Source organism: Haemaphysalis longicornis, unplaced genomic scaffold (genome assembly GCF_048455015.1).
Source record: "Haemaphysalis longicornis isolate Haplotype H1 unplaced genomic scaffold, Haemaphysalis longicornis Haplotype H1 scaffold_5, whole genome shotgun sequence".
Lineage (NCBI taxonomy): Eukaryota > Metazoa > Arthropoda > Arachnida > Ixodida > Ixodidae > Haemaphysalis > Haemaphysalis longicornis.
Window position 1 is genome coordinate 184142339 of NW_027526385.1, and position 22671 is coordinate 184165009.

At 47.3% G+C, this 22671-nt stretch overlaps 2 protein-coding genes across 2 annotated transcripts in view; one reads left to right on the forward strand and one right to left on the reverse strand.

The window, feature by feature from the left end:
* The window catches only part of Agps (alkyldihydroxyacetonephosphate synthase), a 32674-nt gene extending 18262 nt beyond the window's left edge, over positions 1-14412 (reverse strand). Inside the window, exons 1-8 of the mRNA XM_077671389.1 lie at positions 14141-14412; positions 7164-7256; positions 5869-5959; positions 3078-3198; positions 1880-1954; positions 1678-1749; positions 700-779; positions 501-581 (exon numbers count right to left, since the gene is read on the reverse strand). Of these exons, the coding sequence (XP_077527515.1) occupies positions 501-581; positions 700-779; positions 1678-1749; positions 1880-1954; positions 3078-3198; positions 5869-5959; positions 7164-7256; positions 14141-14292 (765 nt within the window). The 5' untranslated portion in view covers positions 14293-14412. The remainder of the gene's footprint in view (positions 1-500; positions 582-699; positions 780-1677; positions 1750-1879; positions 1955-3077; positions 3199-5868; positions 5960-7163; positions 7257-14140) is intronic.
* A 387-nt stretch (positions 14413-14799) lies between these two features.
* Positions 14800-22630, forward strand: Atpsynf (ATP synthase, subunit F). Its single transcript, XM_077671390.1, has 4 exons — positions 14800-14939; positions 16319-16417; positions 19405-19521; positions 22479-22630. Exons 1-4 carry the CDS (start codon positions 14861-14863, stop codon positions 22505-22507), a joined length of 324 nt encoding a protein of 107 aa, XP_077527516.1. The 5' UTR covers positions 14800-14860; the 3' UTR covers positions 22508-22630.
* Positions 22631-22671: the final 41 nt, after the last annotated feature.

The window sequence follows — 22671 nt, forward strand, 5'->3', positions numbered from 1 at the left end:
TTTCTAGTGGTTGGCAACTAGGGTTGGCTAGTGGTGTAACTAGAGGAATAAAGATTCCTCTCAACAGCCAACAGAGCCAGCTTGCAGTCAACACCTTTCATGTTGCACTGTCGTCAGCAGTCAACACCTTTCATGTTGCACTGTCGTCAGCAGTGATTACTGAGGCACATTGATGCTTGAGTGTGCCATTACAAGATACTAATCATGGGGCTATCAATTCACAAAACAGCAGAGTAATCCTGCAAAACTGTGTTCTACATCCTGTAGCCACCTATAAAAGCGCAATCTTGGTCAGGGTGCGCCAGAATCACAAGTGAGCGAACGGGCCGTCTGTGTGGACCACAACACTCAATTTACCCGCCACCAGCAGTACACAAAACAGTTCACCCCAGTGATTCTTTATTTATCAGCAAACTAAGGGGAATAAGGATTGTCTTAACATTCTCAAGACATACTAATGACGATAAAAAGGGCATCACATTCCTGACTCTCTCTCTTACCTGCCTCTCCAGGTCCTGGCCAATGATGCCAGCCTCGATGTTCGCTGTCATGTTCACCTTGTCCACCCACAGGATACGATTCTGCAAGAAGGGCAAGCGTCGCTCGCTTGCAAACCAACACCACCTCACAAGTAGACAGATCTCCGAACTGGTACACCGGTACAACCGAGCCAGTCCTCCTTGGTACCACGCGGCATACCATTTGGGATGTGTCGAGGGACACAATCATCCTCGTCTCCCCGGACGGACACTCCAGGGCACCGGACACACTGGTACCGCCTTGCAGCAGCAGGAGAGACAAAAACGGGCATGCTCAGAAAAAAAGCGCGGCAAACTTCCTTTTAGTTTCAACAAGTTTGCTAATACAATAGAACTGAATCGCACCCTTCACTGCTTGGCTCTAGAACTGCAGCATGCAACTCGATTATCAAAGCAAATGCCACTGTTTTTCTGCAGACCTGCAACTGGCTGCACTGCCTTGATCTCGAACTCAAACTCTGGGTGCGTTCCAATTTTCTCTTTAGACGGCTTAGTTGCCGACTTCACGGACAGCCAGCCATTTAAATTAAGCACCGTTTCAATTTGAACGAAGCAGTCAACGAAGACTGCTTCGAGGAGACGGCATCAAAGTCAGCAACGATGCAGGCTACCTACCTGTCTAAGCTGATAGGTGCCGCCAGCACCACCTTTTTGCATATTAATGTTGGAACAAAAGCACTTGTTCCTTCATTTAAATATTTAGTATAATTTACTAGTGCTGAAGATGACTGTCTATTTTTCAAATTACGTAATGTTTGTAATAATAACGGTAATATTATATACGAAACTTGATGCTTGCGTTTCTCAACATGTCTGCTACGAGGCTGTCGTCTGCGTTGGTGTTGCATTTGGGTCCGCGGTGCTGTTCCAATTTTATTCCTTTGGACGTCTAGTTAGACTGCTTCGTAAGCTGTCCACCAAGCTGTCCACCAAGCTGTCCGCGAATTGGAACGCAGCCTCTGTAATAATGCTAAACCATGTTCTGTCCTCATTCCTGCAGCAACCGCCTGGTGAGATTACCAGCAATCCTAAGTAAATTATCTATTTTACAGTAACGTCATGAGGGACTGCGGTAGACCAAAACAAAGCCCCCGAACTCAGTAAGCTAGCACAGAGCACTCCACAGCCTTGCACTCACCGCCAAATGGGATGATGACGACGTTGTGACTGGCAGCCGACAGCACCAGGCTGACGACGTCCTCGTGAGATGCTAGCAGGGCAACAAAAATCACCATTACTATAACCACGATCATTATCATCATCATCTTCACCATGGTGAGGCAAGGCACAAGACGAAACTGCATAAATTGGAGGCAGCGGAACTCTGCCGGTGGACTCACTCGGCCACACAACCAGGTCAGGAATGCGCGCAAAAGAGCCCTCGCGTAGTATGAAGATCTCCCTCATGGTGTGACCTGGCAGAAGAGAAAGGTTGCCAGAAACACTGGTTTAAGACTTGTTCCGGGGAAATTTCGCGGCACAAGAACCAAATAGTCGCAGCATTATTCCTTTTTTTTTTTTAATCAAGCCAGGCCAAGAAACGTCGGGCATCAATGAAGCCACACTGGGCTCCTACTGCTTGTAACGTGTGTTGATGCAGTAGTTGACGCTGCCTCCTTTTTGATGGCTGGGACTGAAAACACTGCACTCTTTTGCACCCCTGACCGTAATAGTTCTTCCGTGTTTGTTATTAGGCAGTCTGGTGTAGCCCCCCAAACTCAATAGCTAGATAGAACAAATTGTTTCAAAGATTACAGTAGCAAGCTGCTGAAAGAAAAAGTTAACTAATCTATAATGTCGAAATGTTCAATTTTTTTTTACACAGAATGCTCTATTTGGATGGTTTCAAGTGAGCTCAGATTCTATGCTTCATTATGTGTAGTGTCTGCAGTGTTGCATCATTTGCCTGCCATTGTGACAGTAACACAATGCCGAGTTAATGGATGTTGCCTACATGGATAAAGTGCAATGTTGCTTAAACGAAAACTTTTCAGGGTTAAAAAAACAAAAATGAAAGGAAAGCATGTCCCCCCAAGACTGCACACTATCTTGCCTTCACATTTCCACAAAAAGATTGTTTCCTCCTTTGTTTTACCTACCAGTGATCTCAGCTGCAACACTCACACCACTACCTTGCAATAAAATGCCCCATTCTGAAAAAGACCTGCTTCAAACTGAGACAAGCATTGCCATAGTGAGTGCTTTACTGGAGGAAGTGCTAGATTTTTCAGCCCCCTAAAATGATCCGGGCAAAAGTTGCCGTCACTCTTGGCACCAGAAAAGAATAATAAAATAACAACTCAATCACCGGAATTTGTGAAAACCATGTGGCCTAGCTAATGAATGGTTGAAACCACGAATTCTTTAACACAAATTCCGACCGTAGCACTGCAAAAGCCGGTACCAGTTTGTCCGACAGAGATGTCCGACAGAACTGCCGACTGAACAAAGCGCAGCCTTTTTTTTTTTTTTTTTTCTCAACCAGGAGGTACGAGCACGCCCCCTAGCCCCAAATACCGCAAAGCGCAAGGTCCTGACCGTGTGCCCTGAACAGCCGGTCCTGGCCGTCGACCGAGTAGGCAATGCCTGCCTGCCGGACGTCATCGAGGAACGGCTGGTTGATGATGGGCGCTGGGAGCTCCTGGTCCGATGGCGGTTGCTGTTGCCGAGAGAACAGGGCGAGGCACACAGAGTCAGCATGGCTCCTAGTCCCGTGAGAGCACAGCAAAGCAGGGACGGACACTTCGCTTTTGTTGGCTCTCGCTCACGACAGCAGTGTCTCAAACCTTCCTTCGACTGCCAATTCACGGTGTGGGTTTACACCGTGTCAGTAAAGGAGAGGCTTTAAAAAGTGGTTCATCACATGCACTAGCAAGTGCTTTTCTGTTCACCAAACCATGCTGTGGTCATTCATCTTTGTTTGTCGGCAATACCTCCCAAAATTTCCCTTCGAGGAAAATAAAAAAAATGAAAAAGATTTAAAAAAAAAACAACAAAGATGAAAATTAGCTTTATGTATTTTCAAAAACCCTCCAGTGTGGTAAGTGAACTGCATTCAAGTCCAACCAGCATAAAACTTTTCCAAATGCATGTAAATTTGAAACCAGTAAGCACAGGTGAACAAAAAAACACCGGAAGCTTCGTGTTTTGCAACGTCTTGAAATATTTAAAAATAAACTCCACGACAGCTTTTCCCCCCCTTCCACAAACCTGCCAAGAGAAACTTGGGCGAGTAGCTCTGAAACGAAGGCTTGTGGAAGCCTCACAGTTTGCAAAGCACATTAGGCTCTGTGAATTAGGCCTCAGCTGCACAGCGAAAATTCCCCTGAACTGCGTCTTTCTTTCCCACATTAACCCTTGCGAGAAGGCTTCTGGCTTTTTTTTTATTTTACAGCACCAAAGTTGCACGAAAAAGGCTAAACGTTAACGATGCTTACAAATAGTGGTAAAGAAACCTTTGCGTTCTGAACTAAAAGTCGGCTCCCTTGGAGGCACTTGGGTACTTTCTACCAGCCCCACTGCACAAATATAGCTGCACTGCACTGGCTGAATGCCACAGAGAACATGAAATCTCGAGGACCCTCAAGCTTTGCCTATAGGCGTGGGACTCGATAGCATTTATGGGGCCTCACTTACATTGCATGCAAACTTTCAGAGCCTGTTTGCACGCCATCTGCTGGGGCAGCACCTCATGCTCTTGGGGGTTTCACTGCAAGCGGGGGCTGTGGGACTTTTCACTCACGGTCCACGCCGCTGATGACGCTCTTTTGCGACATGGGTCCCGTAACGCTGCGTGTTAACACCCTTCCACCTACTTTTTTTCTTGTCTTCTTCTGTCGTTGCTAAATGCCAGCTGATCTATGTAGTACTGCCCCATGTGAAATCTGCACTGCAGTACAATGCCAACGTCGACGCAGATAAAGTCAGGCGCAGCGTGCGTGTCGTCTACAGTTGGCACTGCTAACAACGTGCGGCCATCCACAGCGGACAGCTGCACTTCCGCTCCCTTCCCGACGGGTCCCTCCTCCCCCAAGAAAGGGGGCACTCACCCGGGAGCACAGGCGGATGGGGTTAACGGCCACCGTGGAGTGGCAGCCTTGCAGGGAGGGCAGGCTGCTCACTATGGGGCCCTTGTGGCCACAGCAGCAGCACAGGCAACGCACAGGCAGCAGCAGCAGCAGCAGCACGGAGGTGGTGGGAGAAGGAGGAGGAGGAGGAGGAGGACATGCACGAGACACGGGGCCACAGACGGCAGCACGTTCTCGCAGCTTCATGCTGGACAGCGAGCAAGGTGAGAGAGAGGCAGCAGGCACAGCACACCACCATCGTGCTTGGCACACCAATGCAAGCTTCCCGCCGGTCACAGGAGATGAGGAGGGCACGCATGCGCGTGTGTGAGGCAAGAGAGAGGGAGGGCGTGCAGTGCAAACGCTTGGTTCCTTCATCGGCTACAGCGCTGACCTTGTGCACAGCTGGTGACGGCGGGGGCAAGGCCAGCCCCCTCGCACCACCTTGACACGCACAAGCACAGTGCTCCTGGGAGCCATGGCGGGCAGAATGATGCCAGTGCAAAGGAAGGCCACATAATGACAGGCTGCACGGCAGAGGAACTGTTTGGGCCAATGTTTCCGACCTTTGGACAGCGTGGAAGATTACAAATGATAACACCAACTACTCAGCTGATGGCGATCCTCTGCTCTTGTAAAGTCTGCTCTTCAAGATCAAGTTTGTTTCCGGGTATTACGAACGGATCTTCACTGTTTTTTTTGCATGGCACACTGCCAAACAAACGAATGATCACACTCTTCGTCCGTTTCCAGTGATTGGACAGAGGCACCAGAAGGGGCACTGCTATCAGTACGCACACATTCTCCATGCCCCAAACGGATTTGCTGCATCTAACCTTATAATGTGCATCTCCATCCTGTTGGCTTTAAGCAACTCTAGGCAGACAAGGCTCGACAGAGTACTCGACTGTGCTACCAACTAATGCTTCTACGCCTCAAGGTAGACTCCAACTGACGTTTTCAGATTAGCTTTACCAACTATGAGGTTAACCAACGCTTTAGACCCAATCTAAAAACATTGACCCCGACAGACAGGGGGTGCCATTAAGACACACAGACAAGAAACGGATCACGACGTGTGTGCAGGACGGGAGGGCGGGACACGAGACCAAAGAAGCGAGCCTCTCACCAGCTGGCATCGAGTATGCCGGCACAAAGGCCGCAGCAGAAAAGGGAGAGAGAGAGAAAGGCACATGTGAGGCAACATCTCGATTCATGGGGCCTGCTCTCTCCCGAGCGTGCCTCCCTTCTGTCCCCCTCACCTGCGCTGGAATGAGCACGCTCAGGTCCACGCCCAGGGCCGACTCCACCCAGGCCTTGAAATGCGGCAGGGTCTTGTTCCCTATCTTGTACCTGCCTCAGTGCAGCGCCGAGAAAAAAGGGAGGGGGAAGAGAGAAACGACACAAATGGCAACGGACTTCGAAGGCCAACTTTTTGCTGTGTAATTCAAGTGTAGCTTAAATAGCATTTTTTTCACCCCTTGCTTTAGCGATGGCTATGAGGCAGTGTATATATGTACACACAAATACAGTGAATCATCAAAAAGATGGCCACAGCGGCCGCTTTTCTGATGGACGCAAAAAACGAAAACGCCCATGTGTTAAGAGATTTCGGCGCACGTTAGAGATCCCCAGGTGGTAAAAATTCATCCAGAGTCCTCCACTTCGGCGCACCTCATTGCCTTTGTAGTGTCAGTGCACTAAACCTCACAATCAATCAATCAATCGAATCTGAGAAGTTAACAATCCCTTCACAGGGGTTGACAGCCAACAAGCAGCACTAGATGTATTCGGCAATATTCAGACAACACACAAGATAGCCAATTAACGACTGACAAATATAGTCATTGCCACTCCCAACAGTTCTTTTTTTTTTTTTCCTTGTTCATTGCAGGATGAAGGTCTAATTGTTTCCTAATTGCAAACTTGCCATGGTAATCTGTCGACATTTGTCAGATACTACATCCCCCCACACAGCTCTTTGCGCGGTACCAATGAGGACAGTGCAGACACTTCATACAGCCTTCGCTTCATCAACGGCTCAGACAGCCTCTTCTAGTGTCTTGATCTCATTGTGACATGTGCTCAACAGCCTACCCGTGTTGCCTATCCTTGCTGTATGTGTGTTTAGGTGAGCTGCCGAGTCAATTTTTGCTATCTGTATTCACGCTTCTCATCATGAATTCCCATATGTTCCAAAATCCTGACAGGAAGCTTCCCACGTGGCACAGGTGTGGCCATTCTAAACTGGCTCACTGGGAAAACCAGTTGAACTCCCTCGGCAATCCAGAACTTGACCAGATGAGAAACAGGCCAACATCAAGTAAACACACTGAGCACCGGAACGCAAAGGTGAGGTTCAGAACTGCCGCTGAAATTCCCCAAAACCGCTAAGTTGAGCAGAACAACTTCCTACACTCGACCGAACCAGATTTGCCTAGGTACTCAACTTCAGCTCCAAAGTGCAGGGATTACTTGCTCTCCCTTTGCCCTTTTGTTGTTTTCCTTTCATTCCGCTGTCAAAGGAGGGAGGAGAAACTGTGCCGAACTCCCGTACCTGTCCCCAGTGAAGGAAATGTGGTGCGTGGTGCCATCGACCACAAACTTGGAGTCCTTGTAGCCCCAGCCGTTCCACTTCAGGAGGTCCTGCCTGCGGGTTTGAAAGAGAGAGAGGGGGGGTAAAGAGAGGATTGAGACTTCGTCCCTCTGATGAAGCATTCACCAACTACAGCTACCAGCCCAGAGAATGAAGCACACAAAGTACGTAAACGTCGAAACGCAGAAAAAGAGACAAGGGGTTGAAATTGCGAAAACGGGAGCTCCCACAGATGCTGTACATGGGTGCTGCTGCAAACTGATGCTTTTTATTTTGATACATGCATGCGCACATAGACACACTTTTTCTAAGTTGCCGTATTTTCACGCGTATAACCCGCACCAAAAATGCGGCAATTTCAGTGGTAAAGAAGGGGTGCCGATAATAAGCGGGGTATCATCCATCGGGCATGGTCAAATGCTACCCCCCATAGCAATGGCAACCATTATCTTCTCCCTTATGGTGACTTACAGTCAACCGTAACGAAATAGTACCCATACATAGTAGATACGACAACGTGCCGTCTGGACTCCTCTCCGTTGTGGTGCGCTTCACTGCAGTGCATTTCAAAGTCAAAGTCAAAATCAAATTTATTTTTGAGTACAGGTATACAAGCATATTAATATACAGAAGAGGGTCCCAGAGTCCGCAGACTGTAACGGGACCCTCTATAAAAACGCACAAAGTGAGTTTGTCGGAGCAGTGATTAAGAAATAAACATGAGCAAATCTACGGAAGAGAGAAGAGAAGTACACATAACTGCATAGTATTATGATTAGCAAACAATGGTTTAAACTAAGTTACATATAAATGCACAATATTTGAAGCAACAAAACACAATGTAGTGCAAAGCCGTAAATGTAGACGTATAGACAAGTGAATGTCAATAATAACCCCCCAAAAAAAAATACAGTGGAAGTCGATACTTGAAGTTAATTACAACAAAAAATTTTTCAAGGAAGTTTTAAAGCTTGTTATAGACGATAATGATTTTACGGCAAAAGGGAGGCTATTCCAAAATGATATTGCAGCGAAGCAAGTTGCCGTAATTAGTATGTACAGTCGGTAATAAGAAGTTGTTATTTGCGGCAAACCTGGTGAAATTTTTAGTCCTTAAACTATTCAGATCAATGGAATCGTATGAAATATAACTGTGAAGTAACTTGTAAAAAAAGAGGCCTAAATTGTAGTGAAATAAGTTGTTTACAGATAGAATTTTATTTTCACGAAGCAGAGCTGAAGCTGAGGAACGATGTGAACTGCGAGTGATAATGCGAATACATTGATTTTGAATGTGTTGAACTGATGAAACGTGGGAAGAGTAGGAGTTACCCCAAGAGGCAATGCCATAATTAATATGACTGTGAACAAAAGCAAAATACAGTGATAATAGTGCTTGATGTGGAAAAAAGGGTCTCGCCTTTAACAATGCACGGATGCCAAATGCGGTTTTTTGTTTAAGATGAGAGAAATGAAAACAAAACGCGAGACTAGGGTCGAGCACAATGCCAAGAAATGTGGTATGGTCACATGGAGCAATGGGGTAAGTTCCGAGCATTAGGTCGGGGACGATTGTGACCTGTTTCGACCATTTTCCTGTATCCGGCGTCATCAGAAGGCCATCATCCCTCACAAGATTCATACAGCAGAAATCGTACACCTGTTAAGCATTGACAGTGTTTTGAGCAGTGCACTATGCGCAGAAAAGTTTGTTTCTTTTTGTTTTTGTTTTTGCACCTAGCTACAACTTTCCAAGCTTCTGGTTGGTCGGCTTCCCCACTGGGGGGACTGCGGCTCGAGAACACCGAGGTGGTGCCTGCGTTAGCTGCAAATGCCTGAGCACATAGCGCGTATACGCAGTGGATGCAAAGATGTGCTCCTCCCCCGAGCTTAATTATGCCCAGAAACATGAAAAGCAGGCCCAGCCGACCCCGGAAAATAAAAAAAAACCTTTGATGCATTCGTGCTTCGACACTAAGAGTTGCAACACTGTTCAGTTGCTTTTACTACGTGGGTTTTAATTTGTTTTTTCTTTGCTCGGGGTAATAAATTTATTTAATGCACGTATACGTTGAAACGGTCATTCACTACCCAGATTTTCTAGGTTTCCTGTTTCACCAGCCCCTAAACAAACCTGGCTGCAGCCACTGACACAGCAGGATGGGGTGTAAAAAAAAAGAAAAAAAGAAAAGAAAGAAAGATACTGTTAAACAACAACTACGGTTCGCTGTCAAGTGGTGATGGCCATACTACAGTATTCGAGAAAAGAGATACATTTCCAAAAGATCATTTAAAAGAAGAGATACATTCAGAAAAGAGAGAGGAATTCCTGCGTACACAAGGTGCACACGAGAAAGAAAAGGAAGAGCAGAAAGGGTAGAATAGTTACAATCTGACATCCCATGGTCCCTCATTATTTAGGTAAATGAGCCTCCCCCACTACCTCCAAAAAAGATAATAAACAAAGGAGAGAAAGATCAAAAAACATCATCCTTATTTTAAGCGCTACAAGTAGCACAGACAAGTTGACGCTTTTTGATGCAGCCCAAGCAAAATAAGCACCGTACAGTCCCTCTTTCGAAATGGACGCTTCTGGACTGCCGCTGGCATGTGAGCCCACCGATCATCCAGCTCAATGTCCCCACCAGTGAGATGAGAAAAATGCACAGGAATACATCACAGCAGCCAGCACAACTGTCCCACCAAGGCGCTTCGCCAGTGCAGCAGACAGGGCAACGGCACACGGGCATGACAGAGGGCACAACCATCGAGCCAGATGCGGTCGCTCATGCAGGAAGTGCACAGGAGCAGTTAATCAAGCCGCCGCCGATGGGGGCACACAGCTGCAAAAGCGCCCAACTTTCCCGCTGCCCGAGCAAGCAAACTGAACATCAAATAAAGCGCAATAAATCAAACGGGTGCAGCTACTGCGACGAAAGGATGTCTACTGGTCTGCAGCATGCTAGGTTAACACTCCCATTAAATGCATTCCCGTTTATGACCGCTTTTTAAATGTAGGAGGCAAATATATGTGGTAGGTAATTGAAACAGATAAACAATTTGGAAAGAAAGAAAGTGGAGAAAAAATGCCCGCCTGGTGGGATCCAAACCCACGACCTCCAGAATGCCGGTCTGGTGCGATGACCACTACGTTACCAGCGGGGCTATTTCCCCCTCCACTTTCTGGGGTATTTATGTTAAGGTATTTTTGTTTCCTGGGCTTGTGGGTGGTAGCCAGCGCCACTTGGACTACTCGGGGTGAAGGGGACCTTCTTTTGAATTCCCGGGCCGTGACTCGAGTGTCTACGACATGCCGAGAGTGGTCGACCAGTGTTGAACCCTCTTAAGCTACCTTTGGCACCAAGACTGCCAGAACAGCGGCCCTCACTATGCATGTAGTGAATCAGAATAGGAAATGAGGGGCTCGTTGAAAATAAGACAGAAATAAGATTTGGCAGTCAAGAAAACCTCGGAAAGCAAAGGGGCAGGATGTGGTAGGTCATTAAAACAGATAAAGAATTTGTAAAGAAAGAAAGTGGAGAAAAAATGCCCGCCAGGTGGCGCTGGCTACCACCCTCAAGCACAGGAACCCAGCACTACTGCATCAGCTGGGGCTTCAAAACACAGCACCCTTTCTTTCACTTTAGTTCTCCAGTTATAAACACAAACAAAAATCGTTTTCTGGTACTAACGGGTGGTGATGGGACGCACTAAACATTATTTAACACTGTGAAATTAATTGTTTACCCATATTACAGAGGAAACAGAATGAGAAAGACATTGGCTCTGGCATAAAGCATGAACAGACAACAGCCAAAGCACATACAAGGGGGACGCTGGTTATGCGAGAGCTATACAAGACAAAAACCAATTGAATTTTATGCTTGAACCTATTTAAGGGCAATGAACGTTATTTCTAATGCAGGATGCGGTCTTGCACATGGTAGAATACATGACCATACGGAGCGTTGAACATGCGCCCATGCCTGTTTAACACCTTTTCAACATGCAACATAGAACTGCCACTCCTGCCAAAAGCGGAGGAAAGTAATAAATGTGTCGGCAGGCTGGACCAAACGGGCCCTGCAGAGGTATCCCAAAATTCTTCCTGCATGTAAATTTAGATACCTTCGGGGTTAAAAATTTCAAAGAAGATCCCCCGATGAATCCATTAGGCTGCATTTTTGTGTCGGGTGCTTCTCGTGTCACTTTGCTCTCCCTGAACCAACAAACGCAACACTAAATGGTCCCAAAACCTTTCTAAGAGTACAAAAAATTTTTAAAAATCATGACAGCTGGAATTGGAACACAGACCACCCATTTTTTATTACCGACTACACTGTCGTGCCATAACCCCAGATCAGCCTTGAAAAATGGAACGGATGCCGAACAGAACATTTTAGTACCGAGATTTGTAAAAGTGTATGAGTAGCAATTCTTTTAAACAAAAAATTCACTGGCATGTCTCATACTGTGCTGCAGTGTCGTATCAGAGTTCTTTTTTTTTTTCTCTCTTCCATATAACTCTGTTGGCCCCCGTGTCATAATTAGATGACACCACACTAAATATCCTCTGCTGCCTTAGGAACAAAACCAAAACTGCCAGTTTTCTGGGCAAAAGTTCTTCAAGGATGCCTCTGCGGTAGCCATCCCCATTGTTGCGTTTCCGCGGAGCTGGACGCTGTGAAAAAGAAAAAGCTCCAGTGGACACAGGATGGGAAAATGGGGCGGGTAAGAAAACTAAAATCCTGCTTTGTAAAAACATCTAAAAATCTGCAAATACTTGCACTGCCAGCTTTAAGTTTTTTTTTTTCTGTAGGCTCAAGGTGTCGTAGCTTTTAAAACAAGAAACAAAATTTTCCATGGAAAAGAAAAATGATGTCATACGTGTAAATTATTAAATACCTGCACCACCGCTCAATTTTTTGTCTACGAGGTCCAAAACTACCCGAAAACATTCCTTGCTTGAAACAAGAATTCCAGGTCTGAAAGGGGCATGACATTGGCATGAGAGGAAGATGACTGCCATGTTTACATTGGTTTTCATGGGACACCTAGGCAGTTCTAATAATTCCAAGTACATTGTGCTTCCCGGACAGTCATCCGCTGACCATGGGCGCATTTTTCCGGCAGTAATGTAGGACCCCTCCTTGGCTAAGGCATGCTGCTGAACAAGAGGACGCGCATTCGATCCCATCAGCGGCTGTTTTTTCGCAGGCAGCAAACGAGAAACTCCACGTGTGGAGACTGTCCACTATGGAGTGCCTCATGGTCCAAGTGTAGCTTCAGTGCACAAAACTGGAATTTTAGACAAGATAGCTTCGATGCTGGGCCGTATACCATTCGTAGTGGGTGGGAATAATCCCTGGTGGGGTCAGATCAGTGTAAGGTCAGTGTAAGACCAGGGCTGGTCAGTGTAAATAAAAACGACAGAACACCTACAAAAAGGTGACACACAAAAAAATGCATGTGTAGCAACAAGTGCGTGAAGTGTTGCTTTCGCGGCTTGTAGAAGATTTCTGCTCTGTTGTAATCATTGAGACATTGCTCACTCAAGTCGAGCCTTTTTCTAAAGTGCGCATGAAAACCAAAGTTGAGGGGAACCGACATGTGGGAATGCTCCGTCTCCACTGCCTTCAATTAGTATTGATTCAACCACGATTGAACAGGCACTATTGATTCAGCAACAGTCTTTCGTGGTGCCAAACGTACGAATAGGTGCATATCATGCGAACGCTACGTTATCCGGAGGGCAACTTATAGAGGGGTGCGGCTTATACCCCAGAAGATATGCTACTTCTTTTTGAAGTGGCACTGTAGAATTGTTCATTGCTTCCGTTCAGGCGGCAGCTAATGATGCCAGGCTCTGAGGACGACTTTGCTATATTATATGTTCTATATTCTGCTATATTCTCTGAATGTCCAGAGAACACTTCAACTCCATTAACAAATTTTTAAGAAAAAATAAAAAGACAATTTTTAAGAATCCCAACCGATACGACTTGTGTCCAGAAGAATATAAACGAGAGGCTCGTTGAATAGCGCGCCGTGACGTCGGCAGGAAAAAAAAAGAAAAAAAACTTTTGAAGTGCCGAACGCGCACAGGTGCTGGCCATTCAAATGCCTGTCACACCCGACGTTGATGTGCGCGGCCACTACGTGTAGCATCTGCACTTGATAATTGATGTGCGAAAACACAGTGGGTGAAAACGTAACGGGCGGACAGTGACACTGACATGACTACCTGCAGAGCAAACTTTGCCACTGCAATTTGGTAAATAATACTTCAAAATATTTCCACCGGATAATTAATGACCAATCCTATCAGTTATAATTATCACCGAACTGAAAAAATGTACTTAAGTAAACAAAGTACTCTGCGACTGAACTTTTCTCTTCTCTGTCTCCTGCCACGAAACGAGTAAAAATTCCCGGCATCCAAGAATTGGCATCTGTCCCTGATACAACGATGTGGCAAATCCCCAACACGGTTATTAAAAAAAAACACTCACAATAAAACCGAACAGGTTACCGAAGATATCCTGATCGACAAGATACATTACGCACACCCAGACTGGAAAGTGCGCAAAGTTACAGCAGCGGAAAGATAGCGCGCACATGCCGCCAGCAGCGATTATGCGCTTCGGCGAAAGTTCGTTAACCCCTTCGAGCTGGCCGCAACAATTTCGCTGGTCCAGCAAGTACCCCCAAGAACCAACGCCGAAAGAACCGAGCAGCCGCACTACAACACTGACGGTACTTCTTTTTTTCTTGTTTTGCCCGCTCACCGAAATCATATCTAGCGCCCCGCGCGCGATTCTGCACTCACTTAAGTCAATCGACACACGCTAATCGAACGCACTGAACGCGTGAGAAGTACATTTGGGCTTGCGCGCCCGCGGAACGTGCGAAGAGAAGAGCAAATGTGTTTTTCTCACCTCCTCCTGGGAATGGTCGTGGGTCTGGCGACTTGCAAGTCGGGGCAAACGCCCTTTTCGGCGTCGTTCTGGGTGCGCGCCTCGTCGGATTCGTTGCCAGCTGCTCCTTGTAGGTGCTTTCGGATGGTATCCAGTCGCTCTTTCGCCGCCATCGTCCCGGGGAGCAGAGATCAAGCACAGAGAACCGACCACTTGCCCAGGTGCTTTGGTAAACAGGAACAAGCGATCAAGAACGGGCGGCGGCGGCAGCGGGTGGATTAGCTTGGATTTGTGCTCGCTTCACGTACACTGAGCCATAGTTTGAGCCAAAGTGATGAACTTATTTCACTTTGCCTAAATTATAACATCATGCCAAAAAATTATAAAAATATCAATAAAAACAACATCAGGTAACCAAAAAAAAGTTTCATAATGTTTTCTTCACATATGTGCAAATAATGTGGTCAATTATTTTGTATTTTATATTAGCCTTAGTTTAGAAAGCTTTTAAAACGTGATGGGGTCGATACTACAGAGATAAATGCTAATGTTGAATAACTGAACAATATTTTCCGTGTTTGCGTTGTCGTGAACTTCAATCACTTCAGTTGCTTCAGTTGCATTTATCCATATATACCCACAAGCAACTTGACTGGTTGATCCAGCAGGTAGTACAAGCAGTACAAGTCACGTGACATTAGCGGCTGCTTGCCTTTCCGTTCACCTTCATCGGAAGCTGCAATGGCCATCGGAGACTACCCGCCCGAGTACAACCCCCGAGTCCACGGGCCCTACGACCCGTCCCGTTATTATGGAAAGCGTACGTATTCCATCCACGAGCAAGGTCACTGTATCGTGCGATCACGTCCATTCGAGGCATCAGCGTTGGAACTGTAGTTCGTGACCGACACCTAAGCCTCGCCGGTCGGCTATCTCACCAATGTTTTTCGGGATGTAGTTTACTTCTGGAAACAAATAACCTGAGATGTCTCGTGTTTCATGCCTCTGCCTCGTAGGGTTGGACTGAGAGGTAAACCTCCCAACTCAACTGAACCACCTGCTCAAGCCTAATGCTACTTGCCATTCACTCCTGGATTTCAGGGAACAGAAACAGGTTGTGCGGAAAAAAATGTGGTCGACTGAAATTTTTCTGTCTCAGCTTTACCGCATTTCAGGTTAACACTGAGCAGTTCCGCAAAGTTTTGAACTTCAATAGTCCATAACGGAGTAATTACGGCTTGGAATAATTCGCTCAACAAACGTAACTTGCTATCGTCGGAGGATCTTGTGTTGCGAGTAACTTAGGCCAATAAAAATAGTTATCAGCTTCGCACGTGCCTTAATGGAGCGTTTCAGGGCCTACCGTTAAACAATTTATTCTGCAAAAAAAAATCCAGCTTACAGCTTTGCCATTTTATTGCGGGCTCCGATGAGAGCGGTATGTGAATGCGAAGCGATTGAAAGTGCAATCGTGGGCGCGCGGCGTTTAGAAATTGAAGCAGAGTTGACGAGAAGGTCTGTTACCTCGCAGAATGGAAGCCTTGCAACAAGAACAAGTATGGTAGAGCTGTTCATTATCATGAACCTTATGATCGTGAACCTGTGCATGAAATACGAGACTTTCATCCCTTATTTCGGGCGTAATCTCTGGAGAGAGAGCGTATCCCCAATTTCGGTATATTTTGTCCCCGTCTTTTAATGAGACATGCTCCCAAGTGGTGTCAAATATAGTTAAATGTTTCTATTTCCGCCCCATTTGCAGGAAAGGTGTGCAGTTCTGAAGCAGAGGGCCATTTCTCAAAGTAAAGAGGCAGCGTGAAGGGTTGCCTATTCGTCGATATTGATGAGTGCGAGGTTTAACATATATTATAGAAAATACAGGCAAACCATTTAGGAAAGGAAATCTTATGTGTGTGCATCAGGATGGGCAAATTGGAAATGATCATGTGCGCATTAATGTCCACCTTGATATCGTTTATGTGCACTGAAACTTCATACGTACCTCTTTACTTTTGGTAGGAACAGAGTCACCATAGCCGGGAATCGCCCCCACCTTGTTGTGCTTGTTGTCGAATAGAGATCCCCTTAGCACTGGAGCTCTCTTCAGCTCACTCTGCAGCATGTTTGGTTGCTCTCGGTGTCGCCTGCGCTCAGTGTTGTGGCGTTGTGCTAATCGTCTGCTTCCTCCTTTGTGACCAGCGGACACCCCGTTCTCGGAGCTGCGCCTGAGCGAAATCGGCTCCTGGCTGGCGCGCAGGGAGAAGTCCCCCAGGGCCGTGGCTGGTCTCTTCAGCAGGGGTGAGTGGAAGCAACTGGGACACTGCTCTCGGCTGGATGCCGGTTTCGTAATTTCTCAGGCAGTAGTTGTAGGGGTAATCTGATTCTTTGCGTAGTCTTCCCAGCAAAGCAGTGGGCGTGGCTTCCTTACGTGGCCACCAAAGGTTTTGTTCAATTTCTCTTAAAGGAGCCATGAAGACAGAATACAAGTTTGTTTTATTCGAAAGATTTCGCGTTTTATAGCGCCCCCAGCGCTTGTCCGGCAACAAATGATGGCGTATTCACTGAGAAATTTATCAATTTAGGTTAAAATTTTGATTCTCCCGCCAAATCGTAGGTTTCGTAGTCACAAATGACGTCAGAAGCGCGTGTATTCACGCGAACTTCCACTGCGTCATTCGGGTTTGCGGCCTTGCTGTCCGTCAGCCCTCCCAGATGGCGCTGCTATAGTCATCCACGAACCGTTGTCCACCATTGCTTTGTTTTTGAGCGTATTTGCACCTGGCTTGTTTTTGTTACTGTAAAAAGTGATCGTCTCATGAAACCTGGGGTATCCTCGACAAACAGGGTCACGTAAGACAACGCCGCTTACGCCAATCGGCCAGTGTCCTGTAAAACAACTTCAAAGCGGCAGAGTGCTGTGCAGCTAAAAAAAGCATAGTGCGCCCAGTACCAACAGCAGTGCGCATCGGTACTTCTATGCTTACGTGCGCTTTTGAAACTTTCATTGTTTACCGCACCATTCTTACTGCTGTAAAATGAATATGCATTACACTTAAGCGCAAATAGTTCGTTCGGAAAGCCTATAAGCCGTGCCTAATTTGCGTTTACTTTTTCCGTCCTCAGCCAATCGTACAGCTGTGCTCATGTGACATCATAGGTTCTGTTGCGGGAAATGAGCTAGTGCGTCGCATGGCCATTCCGTTTTTTCCTAGTTTTGTAGCTTATTTGCAGGAAGTGTGCGTTAACGGTTGTTCCAGTATGTTTCTATCGAGGCAATCTTTCAAATGAACCGAACTTGTGTTTTCTCTTCATGGCTCCTTTAAAGCAGTGGCAGGGGTGGGCATTGATGACTACAGGTCGAGGGCTAAAGGGTGGGCACAGTAATTCGGGGCTGTCTCCTGCTGTTCGCTTTGTCTGAAAATCTCTAGTCTTCCTGATACGCATGTTGCAAAGCTCAAGTGGCAGGATGTATTGTGAATACAGGCCCCTTACTAAAGCCATAGTATGGCCAGTCATTGCAGACTGTTTTCACCAGCAAATGGCATCCTGACCAAAAAAATCTGTGTAAGTGTGTTTGCATTGCATGCAAATTTTGTCTGCCTGCTGTTCTGAGGAGCTTTCTGTGCCCTCACGAAAACTAGAGTGAGACAGCAACTTGGGAAAAGTGCTGCTACGTACACTCTCAAATGTGGGAGCAAGTTGGCCTGCGCCGCTGAATTACAGTGCGAAGAACACTAACGTGCCCCCTGTGGTGGCAGCAGGAACAGGACATGCCGAAACCCTGGACATGGTATTGCTTGACATGTACATTCTTCTGGTCTGTGACTTGCGAAACGTAAAGATGGATTGGCCGAGATAGTCCAAGCGTTGTGCCGAACGCAGCAGTAAAGTCAATGTGTAAAAATCTAAGGTGAATGTGGTCGGCAACTTGCACGCTTTTGAAGAGAGACCTACCACAGCATGTAGATACTACAAATCCGGCTGTGTTGCTTGAGATGGGGAGTTGCATTTCAGCAGGTTTCGACTTGAATCACACATTTTATGTTGGTGCACATCATCACTCCTAAGAATAGTACTGGCGACACATATACAGCAGCAAGTGGTGAGTGTGGCATTATCAGAAGCACGGAGGAATAAGCGGCAAGGCTGGCTGTTGGCAATGCCAGTGATGTGATAGCTGCACCTAACTGTGCCGAGAGGTAAATCTTGCTACAAGGACTCTGATTTCAAGCAATCTGCGCAAATCTTGCGCCAAAGCTTCGTTTTGCTGGGCTTCCTCGATGTGGTGTGCTCTTTACGCCACGAGCGTTGAAGAGGAGGGAATCTTGGAGTGTTTTCTTGTGAAAACGCGCTGCGCATGCCACAGGTGCGCTGCCGCTGCCGCGGAACACCCGCACGCTGCGCGCGGCGCGGCCGACGGCGACAACTTGGCGGTGGCTTCGGCTGCGAAGTGGTGTGGGGATCTTAAGCGACTGCGTCTAACAGCATTCTGAAATGCTGCTCAAGCCACACACGAAGTTGCTTGTGCGGTAAAAGAGCCTATAACGGTGGCAAAAACGGTACTATAAACCATCATCCGCGCTGCTAGTGAAAACGCCCATGCAATATCTGCAACTCCCGAGCCCTCTCTGGTGATTTCTCTATTATGCCACAGTGACTTGTTTGTGCGATTGGTGCTTGGCTACCAACAACCGCCAAGAAATGTGGCTGAGCTATTAGGGAGGCCTCTAGTTCCATGAATGGTAACAAGCAGTTAACACGCTGACAAGTACATTTTTATTTCTGTCCCATTATTATGCCTCTCCTGACCATATCTGAGATTTCGGCGCACGTTAAAGATCCCCAGGTGGTCAAAATTAATCCGGATCCCTCCACTACGGCGTGCCTCATTGCCTGCGTTGCGTCGGCGCGTTATACCCTACAATCGATCAGTCAACGCATAGTCTTGAAGTTCCAAGAAAGAAAGGTTACTCAGCTTTGACCTTCAGCTTCATGTGTTCTCATTTTGAAGTTTCTTTTTTACTTTGTCTAAGGATTCCCTGCCTTATTTCACTACTGACTTTTCCTCTGTTATTTCAGTCTTGTTGTGCACTCATGTGAAACGTTATGGTTGGAAGCTGTGTCACCCCTGCATTGCAGGAGTCACTCGGACCTTGTGGGGCCTTGCAAAGAACCTGCGCCTTGTAATATGGCCGTAAATGTTGCCCTTTGTCCTGTCCTGTCCAGTTTGGCTGCTCACTCGTGGGGGTGTTCCCTCTCTCTCCCCCTCTCCCCATTCCTTGCAGCATTCTGGCGCTGGCAGATGAAGTACATCCAGCCCAAGTACGCGGGCATCACTCCGGTGGTGCAGTTTGCCGTGGCCACCTCGCTCTTCTTCTACTACCTCAACTACGGCAAGCTCAGTGAGTGGGCCCTTCTTCACCCCGGCTTTTGCACTACGGAACGGGGTGGGGAGGAGGGCAATAGTGACCTGTGTAGTCGAAAGACGTGAAGGTTGCGGGCCGTGCGCCAGCCACGGTTACATCAGCAAATCTTATCCTTGTACAAATCAAGGAAACTGCGCAGATGGTTCGAAGCACCTGTGCCCGAGGATTGGGTTCCTGTTGGCATGCATGCGTACCACAATGGTTGCCTGTCTGTCCTTTAAAACCAGCTGCTCTCTTTGCACGGCGCTCCTGGTCACTGCATCTGTGGGCAAGGAATAGTGTGGTGTGCCCTTTGAACACTGCAACACACGTCTTTGTAGTGCAGGGATAAGTATATGTAATAGTGGGTGTACTGTTATTTGTGTTAGCCACAAATTATAACTCTAGCTAGCCTACTAAATGGACACTGAAGCACCTCGCACGGGAGACGTCGGGCAATTTCAGCGACATTGAGTGGTGACATGGTGCACCTCAGACCCCTGTACGTACACTCTGTTCAACCGTGGTGACGTGCTTGGAAAACCATGATTGGTGGTTGTCGGGCGGCCCTGGTCCTGCTCCTGTTAACTCCCCGTCTGTTTGCCGAGCAAGGATCTCCAAGACGTGGCTGGGTGCTGGGGTCAAGCTCAGTAGACTAATGAGCATGCCGTCCCCAATTGTATATCCTGTGCTCCCTACTAAACTGCACTGCCAAACGAGGGTGGTACGCACCTCTTTCAACTTGCAACGGGCACCTGGAGAAAGCCTGGCCGAAGTAGCTAGCCGAGAGCTGTCCAACAGCCTCATCAAGCAGAATGTCATAGGCTGTCTCCAAATTGGTCCACCCCCACAGACAATTCAAATACTCCGTGAGCATAATTTCCAGAATCAGTGTGGCCAAGGAAATGGAGCCTGAGTTGCTCAAAGGCATGTACGGTGAGGGTGTAGCACCATCAGACAAATTGCAATCTGCAGGGACAGCAAAGAAGTCCATATTAAACATGCCATATGCTGACGTGATCACAGCACTTTGCTCGAATTTACTTCATCTGGTTACGCGTCCTTCTGTATGCCTAAACTGCACCGGGTTGCACCCAACCCGTCAAGTGACCTGCAAACGATATGAAAACCAGCATCTGCTTGCGCGCAGAACATGTGTCCCTCTAGGGATGCGTGGCCTAAGGAGCCATATTCATTGCTTCAAGGAATGGCACTGATCGTTTCAGCATTGACAGGAATTACTCCCGAGAGTCGCAGCATCCAAGCACAACCAATTAACAATGCCAGATACAAAACACTGGAGTAACTCTGTCCGAATACAAAAGGAATGGCTGAAACCATCGTTTACCGACATTGCAGGGGCCTAATGAAAATTGTCGTGACGTATGCAACATCCTTTGGGTGCGTCAGCCTACTCCAATGTGCCTGCAAACGGCACGTTTGAACCCCGAAACCAACACAGTGCAGTTTTTAGAGAAGGCAGACCCCTGCACTACGCTCCTGTGGAGGTGTAGTCCTTGTTGTCTATCTGTCTGTTGCATCTCTGAAAATAAACGTTCAGACAAACTTCAAAGCTGTTAGTGCACTTGTGCTTGGTAGGTACTTAGCTCTGCTGCAGGACGAAGGCCTCTCTCATTGTCCTCCACCTGCTCCTGTCCTGCACTGCTCGAGTCCACAGTTTACCCCTGAATTCTCTCATCTCTCCACTGAGTCGGTGGCCTTCCCCTTCTTCTAGGCCAGTCTCTCGCTGTGTTGCCCTGGTGGTCCGTCGGTTGTCACTTAGTCTCGCTACATGGCCAGCCCAAGTTCGTCTCTTTCTTAATTTGAACTGTGATACCTCCTACCTGAATTTGTTCCCTGCTCCTGGACACTCGTTTTCTTGCCATGTATCTTACCTGGTCCTCAGCTACTAAGTTGATAATTAAAAAAAAAACTAATTGGCTGGGTTAATTATTATTGCGCATGTTGAGAAGGAGCCTTGGGTGGTCCAAATTCAGCCGTAGCACACAGCTATAGTGTGCTCCGTAACGGTGGCGTAGGTGTGGCTCAGAAAAGCTCAAAATTCTAAATAGACTGCTTGAACCATTCGTACTGACGAAACGTTTCAGTGCTCATCGTTGCCCTTGCAGGGTTAGTTTGCTAATGCTAAGTGCCAGCTAATAGAAAAGGCCTTGCTCTTCTCCAGTGCCTTGCTACTTAGCATGAGAGAACAGAGAGGACATCTGTGCTAAGGTGTGGTGGCAAGACTGTGTGGCTATGGGGTGTTGCTGAGTTTGTGCGAGAATGCGACAGCTTCAAAGGTTCAAAATGTCGTGTGGCAAAGCGCCGCCACGCTTGAGGGTAATTCAAAATTTAATTTGCAAATTTGAGTAATTGGGTGCCATTTCCTGGTATAGTTTGTTTGTTCCAATCCATGTTCTTAACCCTCTGTTGTTTTCCAAGGGGCTACCATAAATTTTGGTCGCCACGTTTTGTAGTCAGCCAGCAGAATAGCTGAAAGTGTGCTCCCAGAGTTGCTGATTAGCCAATCGGCACCTATAGTTCACACCACAAGCTGCAAGCAGCACTGCGGAGGCTACATTGTTGTCAGTAGAGCGCCCGATGAGGGCGCCTAATTCACCGTGAAGGGGGTTTTGAAAAGACCTTTCAGTCTCCCCTGTCGGCAGGTGGCACAGCAGGGCGCCGGCGCCTATTCTCGCTTTCCTTTGCGGTGAGTTAGGCGCCTTCAGTGGGTGTTCTATTGACAACAATGTAGCCTCCATAGTGCTGCTTGCAGCTTGTGGTACGAGGTATGTGCATGCAGGTTCAGTTGTGAGGAGGACCAGCTCCTTTGTGTGCCATGGATTGCCACCAGAAATCAGAGATGTGCTGTCAGAGTTGGTGTTTGTCCTGGATGATTTGCCAAGGAGAAAGCGGGTGCTTCTTCTTCTCACGTGTGCACGTTTGATTTTCAGAGCACGAGAGGCATTACAAGTACCACTGAGGTGCAGGAGGCCGGCCAGCGGCTCTCGTAGGGCGGACCAAGATCAGCGTTGCTGGCGTCTGCGACCCTCTAGATGAAAAGTTGTTTGAAAGTTGGCGAGCGAGTAAAGTGCCCCCGAAGCAAGCTGCACTGCCTCCTTGCTTGACTGACTTGCTCCCCCACTC

Bases quoted from the DNA above. Each gene is read 5' to 3' on its own strand.
- Atpsynf (XM_077671390.1), top strand. From the start codon at position 14,861: ATGGCCATCGGAGACTACCCGCCCGAGTACAACCCCCGAGTCCACGGG. The intron at 14,940-16,318 runs GTACGTATTCCA...CTTTGTGACCAG, and splicing joins GTCCCGTTATTATGGAAAGC to CGGACACCCCGTTCTCGGAG. The intron at 19,522-22,478 runs GTGAGTGGGCCC...TTTGATTTTCAG, and splicing joins CCTCAACTACGGCAAGCTCA to AGCACGAGAGGCATTACAAG.